Source organism: Otolemur garnettii, unplaced genomic scaffold (genome assembly GCF_000181295.1).
Source record: "Otolemur garnettii isolate 467f Iridium unplaced genomic scaffold, OtoGar3 scaffold00124, whole genome shotgun sequence".
NCBI classification, from domain to species: Eukaryota; Metazoa; Chordata; class Mammalia; order Primates; family Galagidae; genus Otolemur; species Otolemur garnettii.
The window spans coordinates 4,581,833-4,606,287 of NW_003852519.1; the positions used below are offsets into that span (position 1 = coordinate 4,581,833).

The window sequence follows — 24,455 nt, forward strand, 5'->3', positions numbered from 1 at the left end:
TAAAGCACACATAATTCCCCCATAAGGCAAAGGGCACCACTGCAGTAGCAAAACCACCCCAAACCCTGACCATTCCCTAGTAGCTATAGTCCTCCACTAAATCTTGGTTTTTTTCCTTTGACTTATAAATCTAGAAATCTCATGCTTTCTGTAATCCTTAATAAAAGATCACTTTTAAAAGCTGCAATTCTCAGTTTCTGTTAATGCACTGAAAAAAATTGAAGCTAATGAGGAGAAGATGATTCCAGTATTGTCATAAGAAAGAGGAGCACTGGCCACCTCCCTAAGTTTTTATGAGTAATCAATTTAACTTAGTAAATTGTATATTGTCATCTTAAGAACAAGAGCATGTTTGCAGATATATTTTTTCTACAGTGACAACAAATGACTTAATGGAGTTAATTCTTTGTTACATTCTTATTTCAAAAACTAAAATAGATTGTGTTTATTATTAAGTTTTTTTTAAGAATTAAAATCCTAGGCTTGGTGCCTGTGGCTCAAGTGGCTAAGGCGCCAGCCACATAAACCTAAGGTGGCAGGTTTGAATCCCCAGCCCGGGCCCGCCAAACAACAATGATGGCTGCAACCAAAAAATGGCCGGGCGTTGTGGCGGGTGCCTGTAGTCCCAGCTACTTGGGAGGCGGAGGCAGGAGACTCGCTTGAGCCCAGGAGTTGGAGGTTGCTGTGAGCGTGATGCCATGGCACTCTACCCAGGGGGATAGCTTGAGGCTCCGTCAAAAAAAAAAAAAAAAGAATTAAAATCCTAGTATAAATTAAGATAGTTAGAAGTGCCTTGGGTGTTTCCAAAATCAAGGGTAGGAACCATTGATTTATAATGATCACCTATGTATGTGTGTTTCTTAGTGCAAGGGGTAAGAAAACTTTTAATGATTTAGTGGGATTTATGAATGTATTTTAAGAACTAGAATCTATGAATAGTTAGATAAAGAAGAAACAGAGCAACTGAGGATTTGGTTTCCTGCCCTATAGAGTTTGAATTAAGTTTGCTAAAAGATAGTTTAGAAGTTTAAAAGATTAAGTTTTCCTTCTCTTCATGTAGTCTACTTCAAAACTAGTCAACATAATGCACTCGACAACATATGCCCTTGAATGATTTGCAATACTAGAAATGTAGTGTTAGCATTGAAAAGGTTATTCTAAAGACCAGCCTTGCCTTCAACCAAATCAATGATGAAAGATAGTGTGCTTTGGAACCGTTTTCAGCTAAAACTGTGATTTCTGAGTCATGTTCTATTAACCAGAATTTCAGTGAAAACTCTGACAAAGGGGTCCTACAACTTTGGGGAATACTGCACTATATATACCCCGGTAAGCCATCCACAGCATACAAGCAGTTACAAAAGACCCTGAAAGCTTACCTGTGTATTTTTTGTTTAAGTCCATAACACCATACTCATTTCAAGTATGGCAAAGTAACAATACTTGTGGAATACTAGTTGATAGATGAAGAGAATTAAATGTAGACTTAGTGAATATATTTAATTAAAAAAAACAAACATTGAGTTAAGATCAGAGGTTACAGTCTCCTCCTCACCCTGTCCCATTTTCCCCATCCCATGGAAGGAAGTCAGGACATCTGTCCAGCTAAGATCAGAAACCCCTCAAGGAAAGAGAAAACTTCTCTTTAGTCTGAAAACCGTGTTGCCATTTTGGAAATTTTGTGTTGGTGTTCTGAATAAATAAATAGCTGAAAAAGAAGAGAGCAGAAAAAATTTAGTATACATTTGTTCAGTTAAACTGACTGAAAATAAGGCTGAAATCCGGAAAACAAAGCCTGAACGTTACCAGTCAGCTGGTGAGCAGCCCTTGTCTAGAGTGTGCTGGAATAAACTGCCCTCTCCCCACACTGGGCTCCTTAGCCCTGCCATCTGGAGACAGAAACCTTGTTCCCTTCCTCACGTGGTACCCCATGGGGATTCTGAGCCTCTCACTGTGTCCTGACTGTACCTCTTTGCTGACCCCCTCCACTGAGGCACTTTGGACCATCTCTCAGAATGGAGCAGCATCCAGCCAGAGACTGAGGCTGTTATCATTGCTGGGCACACAGCCCAGAATATAGCAGTTATTCACAGATGTCTCCAAGGGGACAGAATAGGTCAAGGAAAGGTCCTCGGAACTGGGGAATTTCTGGATGTTCCTTCTTGGCCTTGAAAGTGTGTCTTCGCCCCATGTTACTCCCAGGCTTTCTCAGCAGGATGTATTCCTGAGAGCGTAAGTGTCATGTCACTGCTTTTGTTTTTTTAGATTTGTCAGTTTATTTATAAAGCTCTTAGAATAGGGCCTGGCACATGGTAAGTGCTGGATAAGTGATTATTAGAGAAAATAATTAAATGAACCCATGTATTTATACAAGTAGGCAACTGCAGCTGTAAAATCATCAAAGAATTTTGTGATGTTCTTTGTAGACGTTATTTGTTCTTCAAGCCTGCCTAATACAGAATTCATTTGGATGAATCAACATCAAGATGGTGAGTGAGGCAGGCACAACCCTCAGAGAATGTTCATAAACAGAGAGCTGACTATGGTGGGGAGTGAGGGGCAGGCACGTCGAATATTTCTCAGCTTATCCAGGTCAAGTATCTTCTCCAGTTCACTTCCTGTATTTTCTGTTGTTGTTAGAACTGCTTATATTCTCTGTTCATTGCTAACTAAGTTCCTTTTTCTCTGTTTCTTCACATGTTCAGACAGATTGGTGTGTAGATGCTTCATTCTTTAGTCTTTAGTTGGTTGCCTCTCCAACAAAATCCTACCATTTCTGACTTTTAGCTTTTCCTAAGAATTCCTTACTGTTTTCTCAAATTCCTTTTCACCTGCTACTTTTCTCTGCACATCTGATTCGGTTGGACTTTGACTCCTGTCTGATTGCCCAGTGTAAATGGAGTGAAGAATTAGGGGCCCAGATAGGCAGAGCTAGTAGTGCTGTAGGGGGTCTCAGCTAGTGTGTTTGTGTGTATGTGTGTGTGTGTGTGTGTGTGTGTGTATGTAGGGGTGATAACTTTGTGTCCATGGTTGCTGGGTGTGATCAAAGTCCCTGGTAAACTAATGCCATGTATCATTGGATTTCTGGGTCAGTGGCGCAAAAATAAACAAACTGGGGACTGTGCATTAGTCAGGATTGATTGCATGTTGCTCCAGGTGGCACAGAACTTGACACCAGTGGCTTAACTGTTTTTTTTATTATTATATAAGAAGAAGTCTGGAGGTATAGCCAGTCACTGCTGTTGATTCTTCCTCAGTGTCAGGTTGGTGTCTCTGTTACTCTGTTGGCATTTCTTTTGTGGTCAGAAGATAGCTGGTACAGCTCCAGTCATGGTCATCCCACTTATATTCAAAGCAGGAAGAAGGCAATGACCATGCCATTTCATACTGAAGGAAACAGTTGAACTGAGCTAAGTCAAATTTTGCAGGGAGAGAAAGAATGCAGAGTACTATGAAGCTGCTAAGGTAAGAGAGTATTTCTGCCAAACAATAACTAGTCTAGTTTAAGAGGCAGAAATGTGTAGTGGTTAAAAGCCTATGCTTTGAGTTAGAAAAATGTGGATCCAGATTCCATTCATGACACATGCAGGCTATTGTGTTAAATGCATTTCTCATCTGTCTAAACTCCAGTTTCTTCATTGGTGAATAGAGAGAATAAGAGCACCTTTGAATCCTACTGTGAGGATTAAATGGGGGTAGCTATGGGAGGTGTGTAGGACCTATTCTATTCCTCCTCCCTCTCTTGCTGTTGTATCCACAGCACCATCAGAATTAAAGTCTAAGATGCTTTAGGGGAGTAGCAGTGAAATACTAGGGTAAGTTCACATCCCAGAGAGTGGAAATCCAACAGTTTTATTTTTTTAGCAGGTTTAGTGATGACAAATGGCATGCTCACACTAGCCCTGTCTGTTCGTCCCATATTACTAATATACAATACTTTTTAGATCCTCATACGTAAGAATTTTCTTCTCTAATTTCCATGTACTAAATAGAAGAAATTAGGCCATATCAACCCAGAAAACCTTCTTGGGTAAATTTGTGTTATTTGTGACAAAAGCCCAGCTGAACAGATCTCCTGCATGAGATAGCTCTGTTCACTATCCTAGCCCAGTTTATCAAATGCCTTTTTACTTCACAAGTTATCACTGTGAAGTTTCCATTTTGATAATAAATTGAACAGCTGAATTTTTTTCTTCACTAAGGTTTTATATTTTTAAGTTACCCATGTAACGAATTTTTGATTTTGACATTTAATAATGCCCCAGAAATATATGGGAGAAATCATATCTACAACATAGGGGACTCTAAGATATTCTTTAGGGGAGGAAATAAATGCCATATTCAAAGCAATTATATAGGTAGAGCATTAAAAACATTAACCATGTATCCGAAATTTAGAATTCTAGTTTAAAGGAAAGGTAAAGGTAGGTTAAAAAAAAAGCCTAACTTTGACAGTATACATGTTAAGATACTATTTATATTCCATTTTCTGCTGGGAAGAAATCTAAAAATGAATGGTCTTTTAATCAGACCTATTAGTTTTGTAATAGGAAGTTCTGTGAGAGGCAGATAAAAACCTCCGTGTTAAGTATGTAGCATATCCTATTCGTCTGAAATGTACATGATTACCATATGGTTGTATGTAATTCCTGTTTAAGAGTTTTGGAAAAAGAACCTATAGGCCTCTACTATGAGAGAAATATAGCATACGTGCATATATAGTTACGGGCAAGGCAGTGCCTTGGAAAAAATGTGGGTAACATCTAGGGAGATTCTTGATGCTTTCTAGTGAACATGCAGAATGGATCCAGCTTGCAGGTATGTGCAGTATTAGTACGTGACTTTTGCAGAGTCTAGGTCAGGACCATTTCTCCTGCCCAGTTCATAAGGAGAACCCCCCACACCTCCTTCTCCTTGCTTCGCCTGTCTTCGGGAATCTGTGAATGATTCTAATATCCCAGCGATGCACAACATGACCTGGCAAAAAGTTGATGGTGACCCTTTCTGATTGTACCTATACCCACAAGTGAGGTTTTCTGGGCTCTGTAGCTCTCTTCTTTGACAGCATATATCTCCTTTGTTGAGGAATCAAGGTCTCTGGGGGTGTCTGAGTGAAAAGGAACAAAGATAAAAATGCAGGCGTGACTAGTTGAAAAATAGAGACCGAATTTTAACTTGAAAATTGTTTGTGAACAGAAGGAGAGCGCCAGTATTGTCTTTGTAAGTGGTTGGTAAGTGGTAACTGTAGTAACCCAGATGGCCAACCCCAGCTCCACATGGTAAGTGCTTTCCATTCAGAGCCTCTACAAAGTTCACCCGTCTATAGATCTGCTAATGGGAAGCATATGAGTCTCCAAGTGCGGTGAAATAATCACCTGGAGATAAAACTCCCCGCAGAAAAATTAACACAACTTCTTTTATGAAAGGCAGGTCACTGTAAAAAGAAACTCTACATACTTATCATCAATTGTTGAAAAAAAAAAGATTTATGATGACATTGAGGTATGATAATCTCAAATATGTTCTGCATTGTTTTTAAAAGCTTTGTGTTTAAAATTCATAGCACTTTCTAATCCTGATAAAGTAGCCTAATTTTCTAGCTTGCTTTGTTCAGTAAAATGTATTTCTAAATCCATTTTAAGCAGCTATTTCTTCAATTTGAGTAATTTTCTCTCAAGTTAATAGATTCCACACAAGCATACCTGACTTTTAATGTTAATATATACTATATATTCCAAACTGGCTGGTGACAATAGAAAGTACAATCAAAATGAAATTCAATTGTTTAAAGCATATCTAGCTTGTTATTTTGTTGAAACATTTCTTCATTTTCCTCTTCTTTGCCAAAGTAGAGTGATACCAAATCATATTTAACAGATTGTATAACCCTTATCTGAAATGCTTGGGACCAGAAGTGTTTTGGACTTTGGATGTTTTTTCAAATTTGGAAATATTTGCATTATACCCGGTTGAGTATCCCGAATGTGACGATGTGAACTTCGAAATGCTCCCATGAACATTTATTTTGGAAGTTATGTCAGCCCTCAAAAAGTTTCAGATGTGAAGCATGTCAGATCTTAAGACTTGGGGCTCAATATGTACCTAATATTGAGGTTCTGTCCCCCTCTTCCTTCACGGCAAAAGCAAAAGAAGGTGTTAGATATAGTTGTGTCATTCTAAGATAGTATGACTTGAAAACAACAATATTAGTGAGGGAACATCTGCCCAGCAGTAAACGCCTACATTAATTAGTTCTGGGTTAGAGATTGTCCAATAAGGAGAAGCATTTTGATTTTGAAGCATTTGGCATCAGTAATTTGATTTACAAATAGATGTTTTCATTTTATATTAAGTCTAATACACTTTGACATTTTATCCAAATGATTGTATGTATATGAAAATAATGCTAGTGGGTATTTTTGGCATTATTTTTTATTACAGGCTACTTGCCATGAATCTCTCTCTTTTTTTTGTTCTTCTCAACCGTGTCACTGGCTTTCTGAAAGTCAGAGGGTAATAAGGTGGAGAGAGAGATTTTTTTCTAAATTAGGTGGTCAGACCAAGAGAAAACACATATAACTTTGAGTCAGTATTTCCCCTAAAGGTGCAGAGTTTCCTACTTTTACCCTTGTCTTAGGCCCTCCTGTGTCCCCAGGTTCTAGAACAGTACTGGCTCCTGGGAGGCGCACAGTAAATATTACCTGAATGGAGGTTGTAGGCTTGGAAGGAGGGTGGTGGGGTTGAGCACTCAGATGTGAGCACAAGTCATACACAGTCATGAGTTTATAAGTGTAGCTTTAGAGTTACCCCTGTAAGTTTGCAAGCTGAAAGCAAGGCCAGTTCTAGAACAAGATTCAGGGGCCAGCCAACTGGGCAGTTTCCCAGCGTGTTAATCTCCAAGAGGCGTTGAAACCACTGAACATATTCAAGACAGGGAAAATTGTAGTTACTGAGATTCCTCTGCTGTCTGTCACTAGGGATTAGATGGAAGGCGTTCCAGGGACATCTCTCATGTGCCCTAAACAGGTATTCTCTGCTTTCTAAGGAGGATAGGTTGAGTTAATTACAGAGCTTCTGTTTTGCCAAGTGAAATATTCCAATATGGGAGCAGAGCTGAGTTGTTTGGACAAGAGAAAATAGTCAAGTGCTGTCACTGGGGATCTTCTTATTCTGCTCTACCTTTAGGCAGAATTAGCCTTTTTTCCCTCAAGTTTCAAGCCACCAGTTAAAGGATATTGGTGTAAAAGGGTGTCAAATCATGAGCCTACGCAAAAGCGATTACGTTATTTTGGTGGCTCATTGAAGCCCTAGTTACATTAATCAAGTAAAAAGAAACAGATGAAATGGTAATTTTAATAATATATTTTATTTAACCCAATAAATCTATAACATGTCATTTCAGCATGTAATATTAAAATTACTACATTCTCTTTTTTTGTACTAAGTCTTCCAGACCGTGTGTATTTAACACTCAGATAGGAGGACTCAGGTTGGACTGACCACATTCCAAGGCCCTCAGCGGCCACATGCATAGGTGGACAGTGCAGAACAGCCCTACACACTTCACAGGGCAGCGTCAGTGAGTGCAGCTGGTGTCACTGACCTGGTTCCAAAAGGTCCTTTAACCAAAATTTTCTCTTGGCCACTGTGAAAATCCTACTGTTGGTGCCACTGTTTAAAAATCTCTTTAAGGAACTATTATTTCAAATGTCTTGAAGTGTTTTTCTTTGAAATTAATCCTTTAGGTAGTTTAATTATTCAACATGAACATTGTTCACTTGGTTAACCTTCTTTACCAAGTGAAGCTTCGTCAGTGGGTAACCACATCTGTTCAGACCAATGATCAGCTACATTTAGATGGTTAGAGAAGAGGCCTGGGGATAGCACCTGTGGCTCAAAGGAATAGGGCACCATCCCCATATACCTGTGGGTTCAAACCTGGCCCCAACCAAAAACTTAAAAAAAAAAAAAAGAAAGAAAAAACAAGGCTCGGCACCTGTGGCTCAAGTGGCTAAGGTGCCAGCCACATACACCTAAGGTGGTGGGTTCGAATCCAGCCCGGGCCCGCCAAACAACAATGATGGCTGCTACCAAAAAATAGCTGGGCGTTGTGGCGGGCGCCTGTGGTCCCAGCTACTTGGGAAGCTGAGGCAGGAGACTCGCTTGAGCCCAGGAGTTGGAGGTTGCTGTGAGCTGTGATGCCATGGCACTCTACCCAGGGGGACAGCTTGAGGCTCTGTCTCAAAAAAAAAACAAAACAAAAAACAAGAGGCCTGGAGGATGGATGACATGTTTGGAAGCTAATGGGAAAATATGTACAGAGACAACTAGGAATGGCCTTAAAATGTAAGTTCAGGAAAGCAGGTAAAGGTATAAACACTTGTCATTTGATAGCTAATTGATCATTTAAAAGTTACTTTTACTAAATGGTAGGTAGTTTTCCTTTTTCTCCTCCTTTCTCCCTCATGAACTCGCTTCCCTTTGTTTTTAAATTGAGATATGATTCACGTACAATGAAGTTCCCAGTTTAAAGGGTACCCTTCAGGGGTTTTCAGCATACCCACGAAGCTGTGCAGCCATCGCCGGCTGGGGAACTGCAGAGCCCTTTGCTTTGATTCCACATCTTCAAGGGCTCACTTACTCATAATTCTCTTTCCGTAGCAGCCTTCCTTGAAGAGAGCAGGAGGTTGGAGGTGAGAACTAAGAAGCGTAGCATTGTTTCTGTGTGCTCCTGTTTGGGCATTAACTCCATGTAGATATCTGCAGACATCCTCGGGAAAACTAATACAGTATCAAACATTAGAGTAGATACAGGTTCAGGAGACATTTCGTTTCTCAATTTGCCTCTTAATTCAAAATGCTGACCACAGGGCCTTATAAATATTTGGATTAAATAATCCTTTTCTTCTTTCCAAATTGGTTTAAAAGAACACCCAACAATTAGAGTTATTTGAATGATTAAACAGTTTAAATCCACTCTACCATAGAAGTTGTTTTGATTCATAACTCAGTTCCAGCATCACTACAGATCAGGAATACATTTTGAATAATCTAAGTTTTAAAAGTAAAAGAGAACTTGTGATATATTGGATATAACTCCAGGACTCTTGTTTTTGTCCAATAATTCTACCATATAATTTTGAGTGGTTAGCAGAATTGTTGAGAATGTTCTCCCAGAGACATTACCGTCAATAAGCAAAGATTGTGTAGTCCAGGTTGGATTCCATTTGAGTGACACCACTTTACAGGATTTCAAATGGTCACGTCTTTATTTTTATTGAGGGGAAGGCAACTTCAAGGAATGTGGTTATCATGAACTAATCTTACTCCTGGGGAACTGGAGATATTTTCTGACCCCTGAAATTGTGATTGCTTTCCGATTGCCATTGGAATGGAACATGTCTCTTTGCTTAATGACAATGCTCTCTTGCCCTACTAACATGATGGACTAGACTGGCAGAGAAGATTTCCATAGCTCAGATTGAACAAAAGAACTGGGAGCACGAGTTTTTATTATCATTTTTGTCCCTATTTTTCTTTCCTTCTTATGTTTTCCTTTCTTCCTCTTCCCCCTTTTCTCACATGCATAGCTATTACCCATGGATCATGTAAGCATGTCTTTGTGGAATAATTGTCTCCAGATTGAGCATTAGCACCACACTGATTCTTCCAAAGGGACTTTCTGTTTCCATCTTTATTCTGGCCAGTTCTTCAGCCATGACCCTAGATCTTTATTATTTCCCCCCAAATTATTTTCAAGCCTATTTTAAGCAAAAGACTCTGTTTTAATTTGAGGCTTCATATTTTTGTACACTCTGTTTATTTTTTTTTTTTAAAGCATCCCCAGTGCAGATTGCAGGTATGAATTAGTGTCAGAATTACCACACAAAGCTCTCTTGCTAACTTTAATCGGTAATTTCTTAGAGAGCAATAGAAAACATGGTGCTAATGAATAATGTGCCCGGAAGCTCTTATTATAGGATTGGCATGAATTCCACTTAATGACAAGCTTTCTCAAGCAGCAGTTGATTTTAAATCCTATTTTTCATTAGCGAGGTATAAAATGTTAATAATACCTTCCATTGTGCTGCGCTCTCCTCGCACCGTAGCATATGTCTTCCTTGTTCACCAGGACCCTTTTTAAGATCTTACCAGTGACTTCCTATATCCTAAATAAGATTTGTTCAAGAAATAAAAATGTATGTTTTCCCATTGTTGCCTGTGTGTTTTTCTAATAATCACATTTGAAGCTTATTATGCAGTAATAGCCTTAAGATATTATTATTTTTTTAAATGTGCTACTTTGGTCTTAATACTAGTTTTTAATCTCTTCTTGTTTCTATGAAGTCTGAATGAGATTTTCAAAATTGAATAATAATTTGATCCGTTAATCTTTTGAAGCTAGTAATTTTATTTTCCTCTCTTTGCAGTCTCTGAGGTTCGCAAATGAATAGAGCTTCATTACTGCAGTCTGCATTTAATAACCATTATCCATTATCTTGTAATTAAGACTCCCTGTAACGAATCATGAAGACAATGCAAAAATACATAGTACATTTCTTTAATGAACTGGAAAATGTTCATCTTGTTCTATTTAGTAATGAGTTGCTGAATAGTCATTAAATCCACTGGAGAATAGAGCTAGATGGATTTTGAAGACTGTCTTGAGTTTGTGGTTAATCTATTAGAATTAAAATTTCATCTTCTATTTTTATCAACAGCTGATTAGAAGTCATTCTGTTTGACCAAATTGATTAGAAGACCATATACAAGGGCAGCTGTTGTTTAATGAAAGTTTTTAATGAAACTGTACCATGGAGACTTGTAATTATAGGCCTTAGGAAAGCTTTGAGTTGCTTTAGACCACAAAAAAAGTAGTGTGCTAAAGATTTCAAATTAGGAAAATTAAAAAAAAAATACAATTTAATATAATGCTATGAATTTATTATTAATTTTAATTCCTACTAATCACAGTTGAATATTAGTCTATTTAATGTGTTACTTTGACTTCTTCAGGCCTTTCATCTCCTAGTTTAGTCATTTTCATTGAAATTGTGGACACTGATGAAAGAGCATCTGTGTGGATAGCTATTGTAATTTGAGGTATTTTCTCATAAGGTTTTTCCCCCCCCAAGCTGAGCAGAGGTAAGCTTGGTTAATGTTGGATTTACACGAGCTGTGAGAAGACTCTATAGTGCTCTGTGGTGTTGGTAATTTGAAATGTAGTATTTATTTCTCAAAGGTAATTTTGTTTTAGCAGAAGGGCAAGAGAAACAATATTAAAACGAGAAGTAAAACAAAAGTGTGTGCCTACTTAGTCCCACTGGAAAATCCATTGCTCTATTCACAGAAGTCAAGTACTAATGTACTTTCAAACTATTTTGTGTAATTAAAGCTAGGTCTTATTCCTGAATTTAAAGAGATAACCAGGGCCTGCCTGCTTGATCTACCTCTCACATGAACTCTGATTCTTGATTGTTCTTCCTCAACACATTGAAAACAGACACAATTTGGCATCTTAAAACACTGATTTCACACGATCAGACCTCATGTTGCCTACAGGACAGCGCCTGAACAACGTTTGCAGGTTCAAACTCTCTATAATATTTTCCTAAGGGATATTTATAGTCACATGTTCTAAAACACCTCCTCTCCCTTCAGCTCACCCCCAACACAGATTTCTTAGATATATCCATTCATTGTTGTTTAGATTTCTTCACTTTTGGTGTTTGTTCTAATAGTGATATCCGTTAGACATCACCCATTCACCTTTAAGTTTTACTCCTCCTTTAAAGTCTTTAACAAATTCCACTGTTCTTTGAAGCCTTCTTGTGTTATTCTAGCTAAAGTAAATCTCTCTGAACCTTCCCACTTCTTTCTGATCTGAGTACTTCCTTGGCATACATCCAAAACACCTTAAACACACATATATTCTTATTTCCAATCCAGACAACTGATTTCTAAATTATAAAGCTTGATATTTAAAGACTTTTAGTTTCAACTTTGACATGTAATGATGCCAAAAGTTGTCACTCCTATTCTTAGAAAAAGCTGAATAAACTGAAACTCAGTGACTTTTCTTAGGCCTATCCAGTAACTGAAGTCACAAAGCAAACTTTGACCTTCAAATCTGGAGACTTTTGAATCCTGAAAGTCACAACTGAGATCTGATTACCTGGAGCTCCTAGAGCCCCACCACCACCACCACCACCCGAAATTAAAAACCAAGTGGGAACACTTAAATGGTAATTTTCACAAATTACTGGAGGCTGAGAGTGGTTTCTATAATTTTGGGATTACTTCCAGGAACTCCACCCACCAGGTTCTCATAGTAAAGAGCTAAGGAAAGTCTTTTCCTGGCTCTGGCAGAGGAAGGGAAAGATAATAATTTGCCCAGAGTATTCTCTAAAACAAAGCCTCCTCTCCAGGGCAAAAGACTTTCTCAGAGTCTTACTCCACTTGGGAGAAAGGCATTTTCCCTCTAGTCTTCCTGTCTCCCCAAAGTGGGGCAGAAAAGCTAAGAAACATTTGTGAAGGTTATGCCCAGGGACACGGGCCTGGTAAAAGACTTAAGATTTAATCATAAGATGATGGGATGAGATTATAGAATACTTCTCCTTTTGTGTCTGTTACCACCATACTAACATGGCTTCAGGATGATAGCTGTGGGTTACAGCTGACAGACGTAGGCTCTCTCCAAGAAGGCATTTTAGGATAATCAACAATAAACTTGGGAGACATAAATAAGGTTACTATAGAAATTTAAAGACAGTGACACCGATAGCTACAGCAAGCAGCTGTGATGCCACTTCACTTTACCAAGGGTGACAAAGTGAGACTCTGTCCACCCCCCTAAATATTGGGTAACACAAACTGAAATAAACAGGCCTTCCTTGTGAGGTTTCATGTTAATCTCACATGGAGTTGAGCTGTGTTTAATATTTGCCTTCTCAGAGAGAGTCTCTACTAAGAGTTTGAGGTTGCTGTGTGCCAGGCCAAGGCCAGATCACTCTAGCCTGGGCAATATAGTGAGAGTGAAACTCTAGCTCCAAAAAAACAAACCCAAACACCTGACCTATAGAAGGAAAAGAAAATAATTACCAGGGACTTCTCATCAGAAACCATGTTAGCAAGAAATGAGTGGAGAAAAGTATGTGTTTAAGGAACAAAAACCAACAATGTAGAATTACATATCCAATGAAAGTAGCCTTGAAATTTGAAAAACCAAGGGACTTCATTGTCAGAATCGCTGGTCTATAAGAAATGTTAAAGGAGCCGGGCATGGTGGTTCATGCCCGTAATTCTAGCACTCTGGGAGGCCGAGGCAGTGGATTGCCTGAGATCAGGAGTTTGAGAGCTGCCTGAGCAAAGTGAGACCCCTTCTCTACATTAGTCCCAGCTACTCAGGAGGCTGAGGCAAGAGGATCGCTTGAGCCCAAGAGTTTGAGGTTGCTGTGAGCTATGCCACCATGGCACTCAATCCCAGGGTGATTAAGTGAGACTCTGACTCAAAAAAAGAGAAAAAGTTAAAGGAAGTTCTTCAGGGAGAAGGCAAATGATACAGATTAGAAGCTTTGACCTACACTGAAAAAGGAAGAGCCTCAGAAAAGGAATAAATGAAGAGTAACAATAAATTATTGTTCTTTATTAATTGATCTAAAAGATACCAGTTTAAAATAATAGTATAACAGTTTATTGGGTGATTACACCATATAGATAAATGAAATGAATGACAAAAATATTACAAGGGACAGAAGAAAGGAATTAGGAATACTTTTTTAAAGCTTCTTGCAGTTAGTTACCTGTGTACTGGCATAGTGTTATTTGAAGGTGGACTTAGATGAATTAAAATTGTGTATTGAAAACTCCGGTGTAATCACTAAAAATCATACAAAAGAAAGATAATTGATATAATGAGAAGAGGTAAAATCATATGAAATGGTCCTAAAAGTAAGAGAAGGCACAAAAAGAGGTAAAATAAATAACAAAGAAAAAAATGCAACCAATACAAGTTACAAAAATGCTAGGCATGAATCCAACTAAATCAATAATCACCTAAATGTCATAGTCTAATACACCAATTAAATGATAGAGATTATTAAAAACAAGACTCTACTGTCTGTTGTCTATCAAAAACTGACTTGACTCAGAAGGTTGAAAGTAAAGGCATAGAGAAAGATATACCATGCTAAAAGAAATCAAAATAAAGCAAGGGTAGCTGTATTAATTTCAGACAAAACAGACTTTAGAAAAAAAGAACACTGTTCAGAAAATAGAATAATACATAAAGATAAAGAGGTCATTTCTCCAAGAAGACATAAAAATCCTGAATATATATATATATATATGCCCCTAGCAATACAGCATCAAAATCTGATAGAGCTGAAAAGACAAATAGACAAATCTATTATAGCTGGAAATTCCAAAACCCCTCTTTTAGGAATTGATAGCTGACAGACAGAATAACAGTAAAAAATACGTTGATTTAAACAGCATTATCATTCAACACGATCAACTTCACATTTATAGAAAACTCCATCCAACAATAGCAGAATACATATTCAGGTTTATGTGGAATGTTAACCAACATAGGCTACTGGTGGCCCATAAAACACACCTTAATAAATTTAAGAGAAAAGAAATTATTGAAAGTATATTCTCAGGCACAATGAAACTAAACTAGAAATCACTAGCAGAAAGACCCCAAAGTGTCTGGAAATTAAACAACACACTCTAAATAACGCGTGGTTCAAAGAGTCTCGTGAGAAATTTAAAAATACTTTGAATTAAATAAAAGTACAACATCAACATTTGTAGAGTGCTGAGAAACCAGTGCTTGGAGGGAAAGGTACAGCAGTAGATAGACATATTAGAGAAGAATCATGTAAACACAAGCTTTCACTTTAGGAAAGCAGAAAAAGAAGAGCAATTTAAGCCTACAACAAACCAAAGGGGAAAAAAAAAATAGAAAGTAGAACAGAAATCAATGACATCGAAAATAAAACAAAAAAAGAGAAAAAAATTTAATATACTAAAAGCTGTGGCTTTGAAAAGATCAATACAGTTGCCAAATCTCTGGTGAGGCTAACTCAGAATAAAAGAGAGAAGACAAAAACCATCCACATCAGAAATGAAAAAAAAGGTCATCTGCTGTTCCCATGGATATTAAAAGAATGAATGAATGATAAAGGAGTATAGGAACAACTCCATGCCCACAAGTTTGATCACTTAGATGAAATGGATCAATTCTTTGAAAGACATGAACAGACAAAACTTAAAAAGAGAAATAGTCTGAATAGGCCTCTATCTATTAGAGAAATTGTTTTAAGCTTAATTTTCTTTATTAACATAAAGTATTTTATGTGATTATTTTATGTACGTAATATATTTATACAAATTAAGTAATCATACATTTATGTGTTTTATAAAATATGTTAATTTTAAAATATAAAGTCATTTATTCTTCATTTAATAATTTAACAAATAATTAAAGAAAATGACCCCTTTGAAAAGGAATCATCAGGGCGGCGCCTGTGGCTCAGTGAGTAGGGCACTGGCCCCATAAACCAAGGGTGGCAGGTTCAAACCTGGCCCTGGCCAAACTGCAACAAAAAATAGCCAGGCGTTGTGGTGGGCCTGTAGTCCCAGCTACTTGGGAGGCTGAGGCAGGAGAATCGCCTAAGCCCAGGAGTTGGAGGTTACTGTGACTACACAGCACCCTACCAAGGGCAATAAAGTAAGACTCTGTCTCTAAAAAAAAAACGCTTCCACCTCATTTAAAAAAAAGAAAAAGAAAAAGAATCATCAGCTCTAGATGATTTCATTGAATTTTGCAAAACATTTGAGAAAGAACTAATACCAAATTCTCCATAGTCTCTGTGGAGAAAGTAAGAGAGAAAATGCTTGTTTTTTGAGGCTGCCCTTACTCTAAGGCAGTTGTTAAGTGTTGTCAGATAACAACACTTATTGAAAGTCAGATAACAACACTACAAGGAAGAAAACTTATAGACCAGCATTTTTCATGAGCACAGATGCAAAAGTGCTTAATAAAATATTAGCAGAATGAGTTCAACAATGTATAAAAAGAATTATGCCACAACCAAGTGAGATCCATTCATAATAAAGATTCTCAGCAAACGAGGAATACAGGGAAATGTCAACTTAATAAAGAATATCTGCAAAAATACTTCAGCTAACATACTTAATGGTGAAAAACTGGATGCTTTTCCCCTGACATACCTGTAAGAACAAAACAAGGTTCTCTCTTACCACTGCTCTTCAACGTTGTACTGGAATTCCCAGGTAGACAAGGAAATAAATGGTACCAACAGGGGAGTGCGCTAGGCCAATAATGGCCGATAATGACTCCCAAAGATAGATTCACATCCTAATCTCTGGAACCTGTGAATGTTATCTTATTTGGAAAAAATTACATCATTACGGATGTAATTGTTAAGGATTGTAGAATCAGTGGATTAGTCCGGATTATCTAGATGGGCCCTAAATGCACATTACCTCTATGATTTTCCTCCCAAAGCCCATAACCTCAGTCCAGTCACGAGAAAAATTTTTGACAAATCCCAGTGGAGGGACATTCCACAAAATACCCGACCAGTACTTGGAAAACTGTCAAGGTCGTCAAAATAAGGAAAATCTGAGAAGCTGTCACACCCAAGAGGAATCCATGGAGACATGATAATTGTAGGTCCCTAGATGGGACTGGATACTGAGTAAACCTAAGGAAATCTAGATAAAGTATGGACTTGGTTAATAATAATACATACATCAGCATTGGTTCCTTAATTGTAACAAATGTACCATACTTGTGTAAGATGGTAATAATAGAAAAAACTGGGTATGGGGCATATGGAAACTGTATTATCTGTGCAATTTTTCTATTAAACCTAAATCTGTTCTAAAAACTTTATTTCAAAATAAATAAATAAAACAGTATTTTGTTCTGAGCCACCCGTAACCTGCCCAGTATTGTTACTGGGACTGTAATGAGATGCAAAATTGTTTTCCATTCCTCATTAGTCAACTAAAGTTGGAAAATATTATAGTTTGCTTTTTCTTGATAGCTGTGACCATCCATTCAGCCATCAAAAATAATTTGTTGAGTTTCTCCCGTGTGTTGTGCTTGGGGATAATGAAGTGTATAAGAAAGAGAAAGCACATGCCCCTAACCAATATGGTTCGACCATAAACAAATAACATATGGGCCACTTTGCTACCATGGTAGGTATTTCTGCTCTGCTCTCCCAAATACTGTGTATTAGGGAGAGAGTCCCCAGCCCTTACCCTGCCTCAAATCTCATCCAAAAGAGTTTGGCTCTGGTGTAATTTTTTAAAGTGACCATGCCTTTTCTTCCTGATCTCCAAATGTGGTCTTGGTCTTCTGTCTTAATGATGTTTTTCAAGATGCCTAAAATAATTTGGATGATATCCAGTGTTGTACCTAAAAGCCTTCTAGTGAATTGAAAGATGTCCCATGTTAGGAAAACGCCTCTTGGTCTCATGAATTCTTTTGGGATGTTTCCCTTACCTTCTTACTTCTGTATGGAGGATTTAATCTCTTTTCTTTGTCTTATTTCTGATGTTGCAGGCGGCAAGCATCAGTTCTAGGGTTCATCCATTCATTCATTTATTAACGAACTTAGCATCTGCCTTTGCTTATGTTAGATTCTAATTCAGTTGGTCTGCTATAGGGCCTGCAAGTCTGCGTTTTTTAAAAAAATTCTTTAAGAGATAGGGTCTCTTAAACAGGCTAGAGTGCAGCATTGTAATCATAGGTCACTGCATCCTCCAACTCCTGGACCCAAGTGATCCTCCTGCTTCAGCCTTATAAGTAGTGGGCACTACAGGCACACATCAGCACACCTGGCTAATTTATTTTTTGTGGAGAAGAGGTCTTGCCATATTGCCCAAGCTGGTCTTAAACTCCTGGCCTTAAGTGATCCTCCTGTCATGGACTTCAGAAGGGATTATAGGTGTGAGCTATTGCTCCTGGCCATGTTTACATTTTTAACAAACTCCCTTGCAATGCCCATCCTATTTGTGCATGGTCCACACCTTGAATATTTCAGGCCTGGGTAACTATGTACAAGATGGATTTGCTATTTGGCTATATGACTGACTATGTGACCCTAGGTAAGCTTCTTAGAGGCACTATAACATACGGGTTAAACAAGATTGCTTTGGTTAAAATTCCACCTCCCCCACTTACTTTGTGACCTCCAGCAAGTCACTTAACTTTTCTGTGCCTCAGTTTCCTTCTTTGAAAATGGGGATCATTAAACTGGAGCTAACAGTGAGCACAGATGTGCACGGAGGAATGTCAAACTTAGGGGAGATCAAGCAGGGGGAAGGGGAGGAGGGGTGGGCAAAAACCTTTCTAATGGGTACAGTGAACACTACTGGGGTGATCGGCACACTTAGAGCTGTGACTCAAGCTTCAGAGATTGATTACAAAACATTTGTACCCCCTTAATACTTTGAAATTAAAATGGAGACCATATTATTGCTTAACTCATACAGTTATAAGGATTGCCTGAATTAATACTTATAATGTACGTAGGTTTAAACTGCATAGCACTTAATGAATCTCAACTCTTAATACCATTTCTCTGTCTCTTTGTGCTATTCTGTTAAACTACATTAATAAGTTTAAGATATATTCAAGGGAAGACCATTTAAAATATTTGCGAGATATGAAATAGCATGGGTGTCTTTCATAAAAATCCTAATCTCGATGAAAGACAGTGCTTTTAACAATGCTGAATGCAATAGAAATCAGCTAATGGTGATTCTTGTTTTGTTGCAACTGTTCTGTGTACTTTTTATCAACCACAAGAAAGTGTGGAGAAAATGAGTAGGCCATTTTTAGTAAAGTGTCACAATATATAGTATTAAGCACAGGGCATAGTTATACAGTAAATAAACCAAGTTAATTTTAATTGGCAGTGTGGAAATTTGGAGGCGAGAGTACCAGAGGTCGGTGAGAATGTATTTGGTGCCTAATATAATTCATCTGATAGTGAGGGGGACTATGTGTGTGGACAGAATTATTTTAAAGGGAGATTTGAGTTCTAGTTTTTCACATAATTAATGAAAAGTAAAGCTGTGTTCCTCAGGGAAAAAGTGTACGCAAGTCACTTCTACCCCGACTCAAAAGTATAAAAAATACATTTGTAATTAACACGGAGTTTCTCTTTCTTTTGTTTTAGGATCAGATTTTATTAAGACCTCTACTGGAAAAGAAACAGTAAATGCCACCTTCCCGGTAGCTATAGTAATGCTACGGGCCATTAGAGATTTCTTCTGGAAAACTGGAAACAAGGTATGTTATTTCCAGCAAATCTTTCTTCAGAGCAAAGATAATGTTATTTATAATACTAGTTACAGCCAGGATAACTGTCTTTATATGCAGAAGGTGTGAATGAGTTACCTTTATTAAGATAAATGTTTAATTTGCCTTTCATTGTAGAACACATTTATGGAGAAAAATGTGCGATTAGCAGAGAGTGAGTGTGAGTGTCGGCGTGAGGATGTGTGATCAAGATGTAAACTCACTTTATGTCCTTTTATTAACCGAAGACAATTTTATCACTGACAAGAGATTCCTAAATGGGTTCTTTAACGAACTAATTCTGCGGTAACACAGAGGCTTTCTGGCAAGGCGTTGGCCAGTGAAAACAGGTTAATGCAGAAATTAAACTTCCTTGAGAAATGGAAAGAATTGCAGAGTAACATTTATTGAATGATAAGCTGTGGTGGTGATATGAAAAGTATGCAATAGAATGGGAAATAATCTTTTCCTGTCATTATTGAAGGACACACATAAATTGGTTTTTCTGTTGGGAAACCCCCGGTCCAGAAAAACTTATTACTTTTAATAATATGAGGTGAAGAGAAAATTCTCGAGGAGATGAACTTATTAAACAAAATAATGAAATGCTGTGAAACAGCAGGGAAAAGGTAGCTAGACGTTATATGGCTCTTGAATTAAATATCCATTTTTGCGTTTTATGGCAGCTGCATGTGCTCTTTGGAAGACTGTTAAGCTGAGGAGGGTATGTGCTGGCTTTTGTCCGCTTTTTGAAAAAGAATACATATTTTCGAAACATATGAAGTTAAAAGGAAAAATACGTATGAGGTGCTTTTTTAAAAATGAGTTTGGATTTTCCTTTTCACTTCGAGTTCCTTGTTTAGCTACAAATTATCTCAAAGGATTTTTTTTTTTTTTTACATCATTGGAGAGAAAAGTCTTAGGTTTGTGTGTGTTTAACGAGACTTTCCCTTTTTGAGGGCCATCTTTTAAAACTCATCTTTTGATTTTTGCTGAACAGATACCCCCCAAAAAGACCTTTAGTCCTTTGCCAAGTGGGTGTGGCGACTGTATATGTGACTGAAGCTTCCGTTTATTTTGAATTAGGAGACCTTTGGGAATAAACTGGTTTATGAGAAGAAATAAACTCCATCCAGAATTGTCTCCCTTAGAATAACTTCTCATCTTAAGTACAAATAGGATAAATATCTTCTGTGACCTACACATGACGAGTGATCCAAGTTGAGTAAGCTCTTGACTTGATAAACTTTCTGCATGTTCCAAATAAGTTTAAAAAACATTTTTTTTTAATAAAGTTGTAAAAATGAGAAATTTATCTGTGGGCCTCGATTGAGACTATAACCATTCATTAGACCCTGGTTCTCACCCTCAAAGAATGCTGAAATCAGAGGTAAAGCTTTTGTACTTACGGATGTCCGGGCCCCATCCCTGGCTGTTCCACACCTGGGGTTGTCTTCAGACATCTGTGTTTCATCAACTCCATTGTCAGGTTCACACTCACCATTGGGGAGCCAATCCTGTCTTGTTCTCAGCAAACATTTATTGAGTACTTAACCAGATGCCATGTTAACCTATGTTAAACACTAGGAGTACTAAAATGAGTAAGTGCCTTCCCAGAAGAGCTCTTTAGATGGCAGGCAAAGAATTTAAGTGGAAGTTTAAAGTGCTCAATGTTCCAGACCAGAGTACAGAAAGGGGCACATTCTGCTGCTTTCATTCCTTTCTTTTTAATTATATTGATTCTTTCCTTGGCTAATAAATAAGTCCATCCTAGTCTTCTTAAGAAAAAGACAGGTACAAGTGAAATCATACTCATTTAATCATGCCTGACTTCAAATAAGGAGGATCTGTATGTATATCTGCAAGTCAGGTACGGATTTTTGGGCTGTTGACAAGGTGCCTGGACAGCCCTTAGCCTGTAAAGTTTCTACATCGTTGATTTAAGGGTGTTTTAAAATGTGATAGGCTGCCTTCTAGATCATGATTAGTGTCACTCCTGAGAAGCAGAGATTTAATATTTCATAACTGATTTCATTGTAGATTTATGTTTTCCATATTCTCTCTCTTAAAAAGAAAAGATAAACTTATATTAGAACCTCTCTTTGGAAACATTGTCAAACAGACATGCTGACATAAACTGAACCACATAGAAAATCTATTTGAAACATTACTTAATTGACAGAAATGCTCCTATGATTAGCATGTATGTTAATATCAGCGAATTGATTTTTTTTTCCTCTTTTGACTTTTTCTCAACAATAACCTCATTCTGCTTATTCCCCTCCACCCTCCCCTGCTGTCTTAGGGAGTCATAGCTTGGGTTCCTGGTTAGCAGCAGAATGGTTAGAATCCCTGCACTGCTACTGCTTAGCTGTGTGACATTGTATGACTGAGGCATGGAAACCTGTTAGGAAACGTTTACTGATATTCCATGTGGGGTTTGATGAGGATCAGAACTGAAACAGAAGTGAAGGTAGGCCAGGTACAGTGGCTCAGACCTGTAATCCCAGCACTTGGAGAGGAAGATGTGAGCACTGCTTGAGGCCAGGAGTTCAAGATTAGCCTCGGCAAGAGCAAGACCTCATCTCTATAAAAAATAGAAAAATTAGCCTGGTTTGGTGGCAGGAACCTATAGTCCCATCTACTCGGGAGGTTAAGGCAAGAGGATTTCTTGATCCAAGGAAGTTGAGGTTATACTGAGCTGTGATGACACCACTGCAGTCCAGCTGTGTAACAGAGCAAGACTCCTGTCTCAAAAAACAAACAAACAAACAAAAACCTCGAAAGTGTACATAGAAAGTGTTCCTATGAGAGACCATAAACTAAGGAGGTGGGATTGGCAGGACTTGACCATCAGTGGCTGAATGGCAGAATTCAGATTATTCATGATAATAGGACTATTCATTTATTGTCTCCCTTCTTTAGTGTTCTGTTAGCAATCGCCTCCTGCTGGTACAGCCAATCAAACAAATAGCTTTGAGGGATAAAATGCAAATGCTGGGCTCTGGAATGTTGTTTTGACCACTCTTACTTACAGATTCTCTGTTGAGTAGTCAAATTTCTGAAACATGTGAATCTAGATAATCAGGGCTTTACTGTATGTAGTACCTATTTTTCCTTTCCTAATGGATCCAGGGGCATCATTCATAAACATCAGATATTGGCTGAACTGGGCTATGTCCTGGTCAACCCCTATAGACTACTGGAGTATGAAGAGCCCCTATGCTGTCTTTTTCTACTGTCCTTATGTGACTGGTCTGACTGCTCTATTAGACTCTGCGTCTAGAACTTAAGAAAAAGTCCCTGCAGTTGATAAAAACACCTGTCAGCGCTCCTTGCTGGATCCCTGCCTGCTTGGTTGAGGTGACCTATGGCCTCACTGAATCTGTCCTCTTATCTTGAATACACATATACTCTTATGTCTTTTGAACCTCAGGATAAAGGCTAAAAGATGGCCATGCAGCCTTACTTACAGAAATGTAGAATGAAAGGGCTTTTGTGATCTGTTTTCCTATTTGTTTCAGGTTCACAGCTCTAGTCTAGAGTTGAGGTTCATGACCTTCCAGTAAGTGAAATGTTGATAAGGGTTATTCTTCCAAAGATCTTGGAAAAGTTATTTCATAGTGTGAAGGTGTGTGAGTCACTGATCTAAGCTCTTTTGCTTGATAAAGTTTAGAAGGAGAGTCTGTATAAACATGGTACCATTTTTTTGAAAGCAATCTAATGACAATGAAGATTATTCTGTTCTCTACTTTCCCTTTTAGGTAGGTTTTAAGCCAGCAGGTGGCATCCGCACTGCCAAGGATTCCCTGGCTTGGCTGTCTCTTGTCAAGGAGGAACTGGGGGATGAGTGGCTGAAGCCAGAACTCTTTCGAATAGGTGCCAGCACTCTGCTTTCGGACATCGAGAGGCAGGTGAGTCATAATCCAGTTCTTTGGAAGAAATTGACAAGTGTTTTGGAGAAAGAAATCGAAAAAAATCTGATTGACCTCATTCTACCCAATCCTCTGCCTTCCTTGAAGTAGACCTCCACTGTACATACTAGTGAGGCTTTTTGCTAAAATGTCCATTACAATTATTAATTATTAACTGATATGTGTAATTATGGAATAATTATTAACTAAACTCTGATTTTTTCGTACAGATTTACCACCATGTGACTGGACGATACGCGGCTTATCATGATCTTCCAATGTCTTAAATTAGCAGCCAGTTCCAAAAATGCCCTTTGTAACAACGTTTAAAAATTATTTCTCTACATGACTGCTAAGATTATTTAATTTAAAAAGAGGGGAATAGGTAACTGACATTTTCTTCCTTAAAACTGCCATTGAACTTAAAGAATGAAAGAAAACTTAAGCTAATCCACATGTGCTACCCATTTCAGGCACATCTGGAATGGTCTTGATTAGGACAGCTACACTATTAACATAGTGAAGGTTTTTCAAAAAAACTGAGTAAAATGTTAATGGCAACTTTGACAACATCAAATTCTAAGGGGGAAAAATGTTAGGCTGCCCACATAGCGTGTCGTAGCAGAAGAAAATGAAACATCCGTGAACTGCTCCTCTAATGACTTCAGGAGTCACTGATTCAGCACTAATTTCCCACCATGAAAATTCATCTTTTATTTTTGCAATGGATATGTTCTTCTATTAATTGTTTTGCTAATGAAACTTCCAACTTTGTTACATGAAACTTTGAGTATCATTGGAATGTTTAAAATAAAAAAAGTCCTTGTGGTTGTTTATATTTAAAAAAACACTTTAAATTATAACAATACATTTTGAAAAATTCATTCATTAAACATAAAAAGAGGTTTTTATCCCTGACTTTCTGAATCTCTCTAGTACATTCCTTGGGTATTTATCTCACATAAAGCACCTCTGTACATTATGCACGTGCAGTCATGCCTCTGTAGACCTGCCCCCTGCCCCTCAGCACACAGAGGCCCACACAGACAGAGCTCACTGTCGGCTGCGGGGATGGTCATCTGCCGCTGGTCTGCCCCTGCCTCTGCTCCATCTCTCCCAGCCTCCCTCCTCCAGCTTTTTTGCTTGCTAGCCCCTCTACCACATTATAAATCCTACGTTTGCTTAAATGGCAA

The 24,455-nt window shown here is 38.0% G+C and overlaps 1 protein-coding gene across 2 annotated transcripts in view; it reads left to right on the plus strand.

The window, feature by feature from the left end:
* Positions 1 to 24,110, plus strand: part of DERA (deoxyribose-phosphate aldolase) — a 99,109-nt gene extending 74,999 nt beyond the window's left edge. For both annotated transcript variants that reach the window (XM_023517913.1, XM_023517914.1), the window contains exons 7-9: positions 19,227 to 19,339; positions 23,113 to 23,262; positions 23,493 to 24,110. In XM_023517913.1, coding sequence (XP_023373681.1) covers positions 19,227 to 19,339; positions 23,113 to 23,262; positions 23,493 to 23,549 — 320 coding nt within the window. In that variant the 3' untranslated portion in view covers positions 23,550 to 24,110. The remainder of the gene's footprint in view (positions 1 to 19,226; positions 19,340 to 23,112; positions 23,263 to 23,492) is intronic.
* The last annotated feature ends 345 nt before the right edge of the window (positions 24,111 to 24,455 follow it).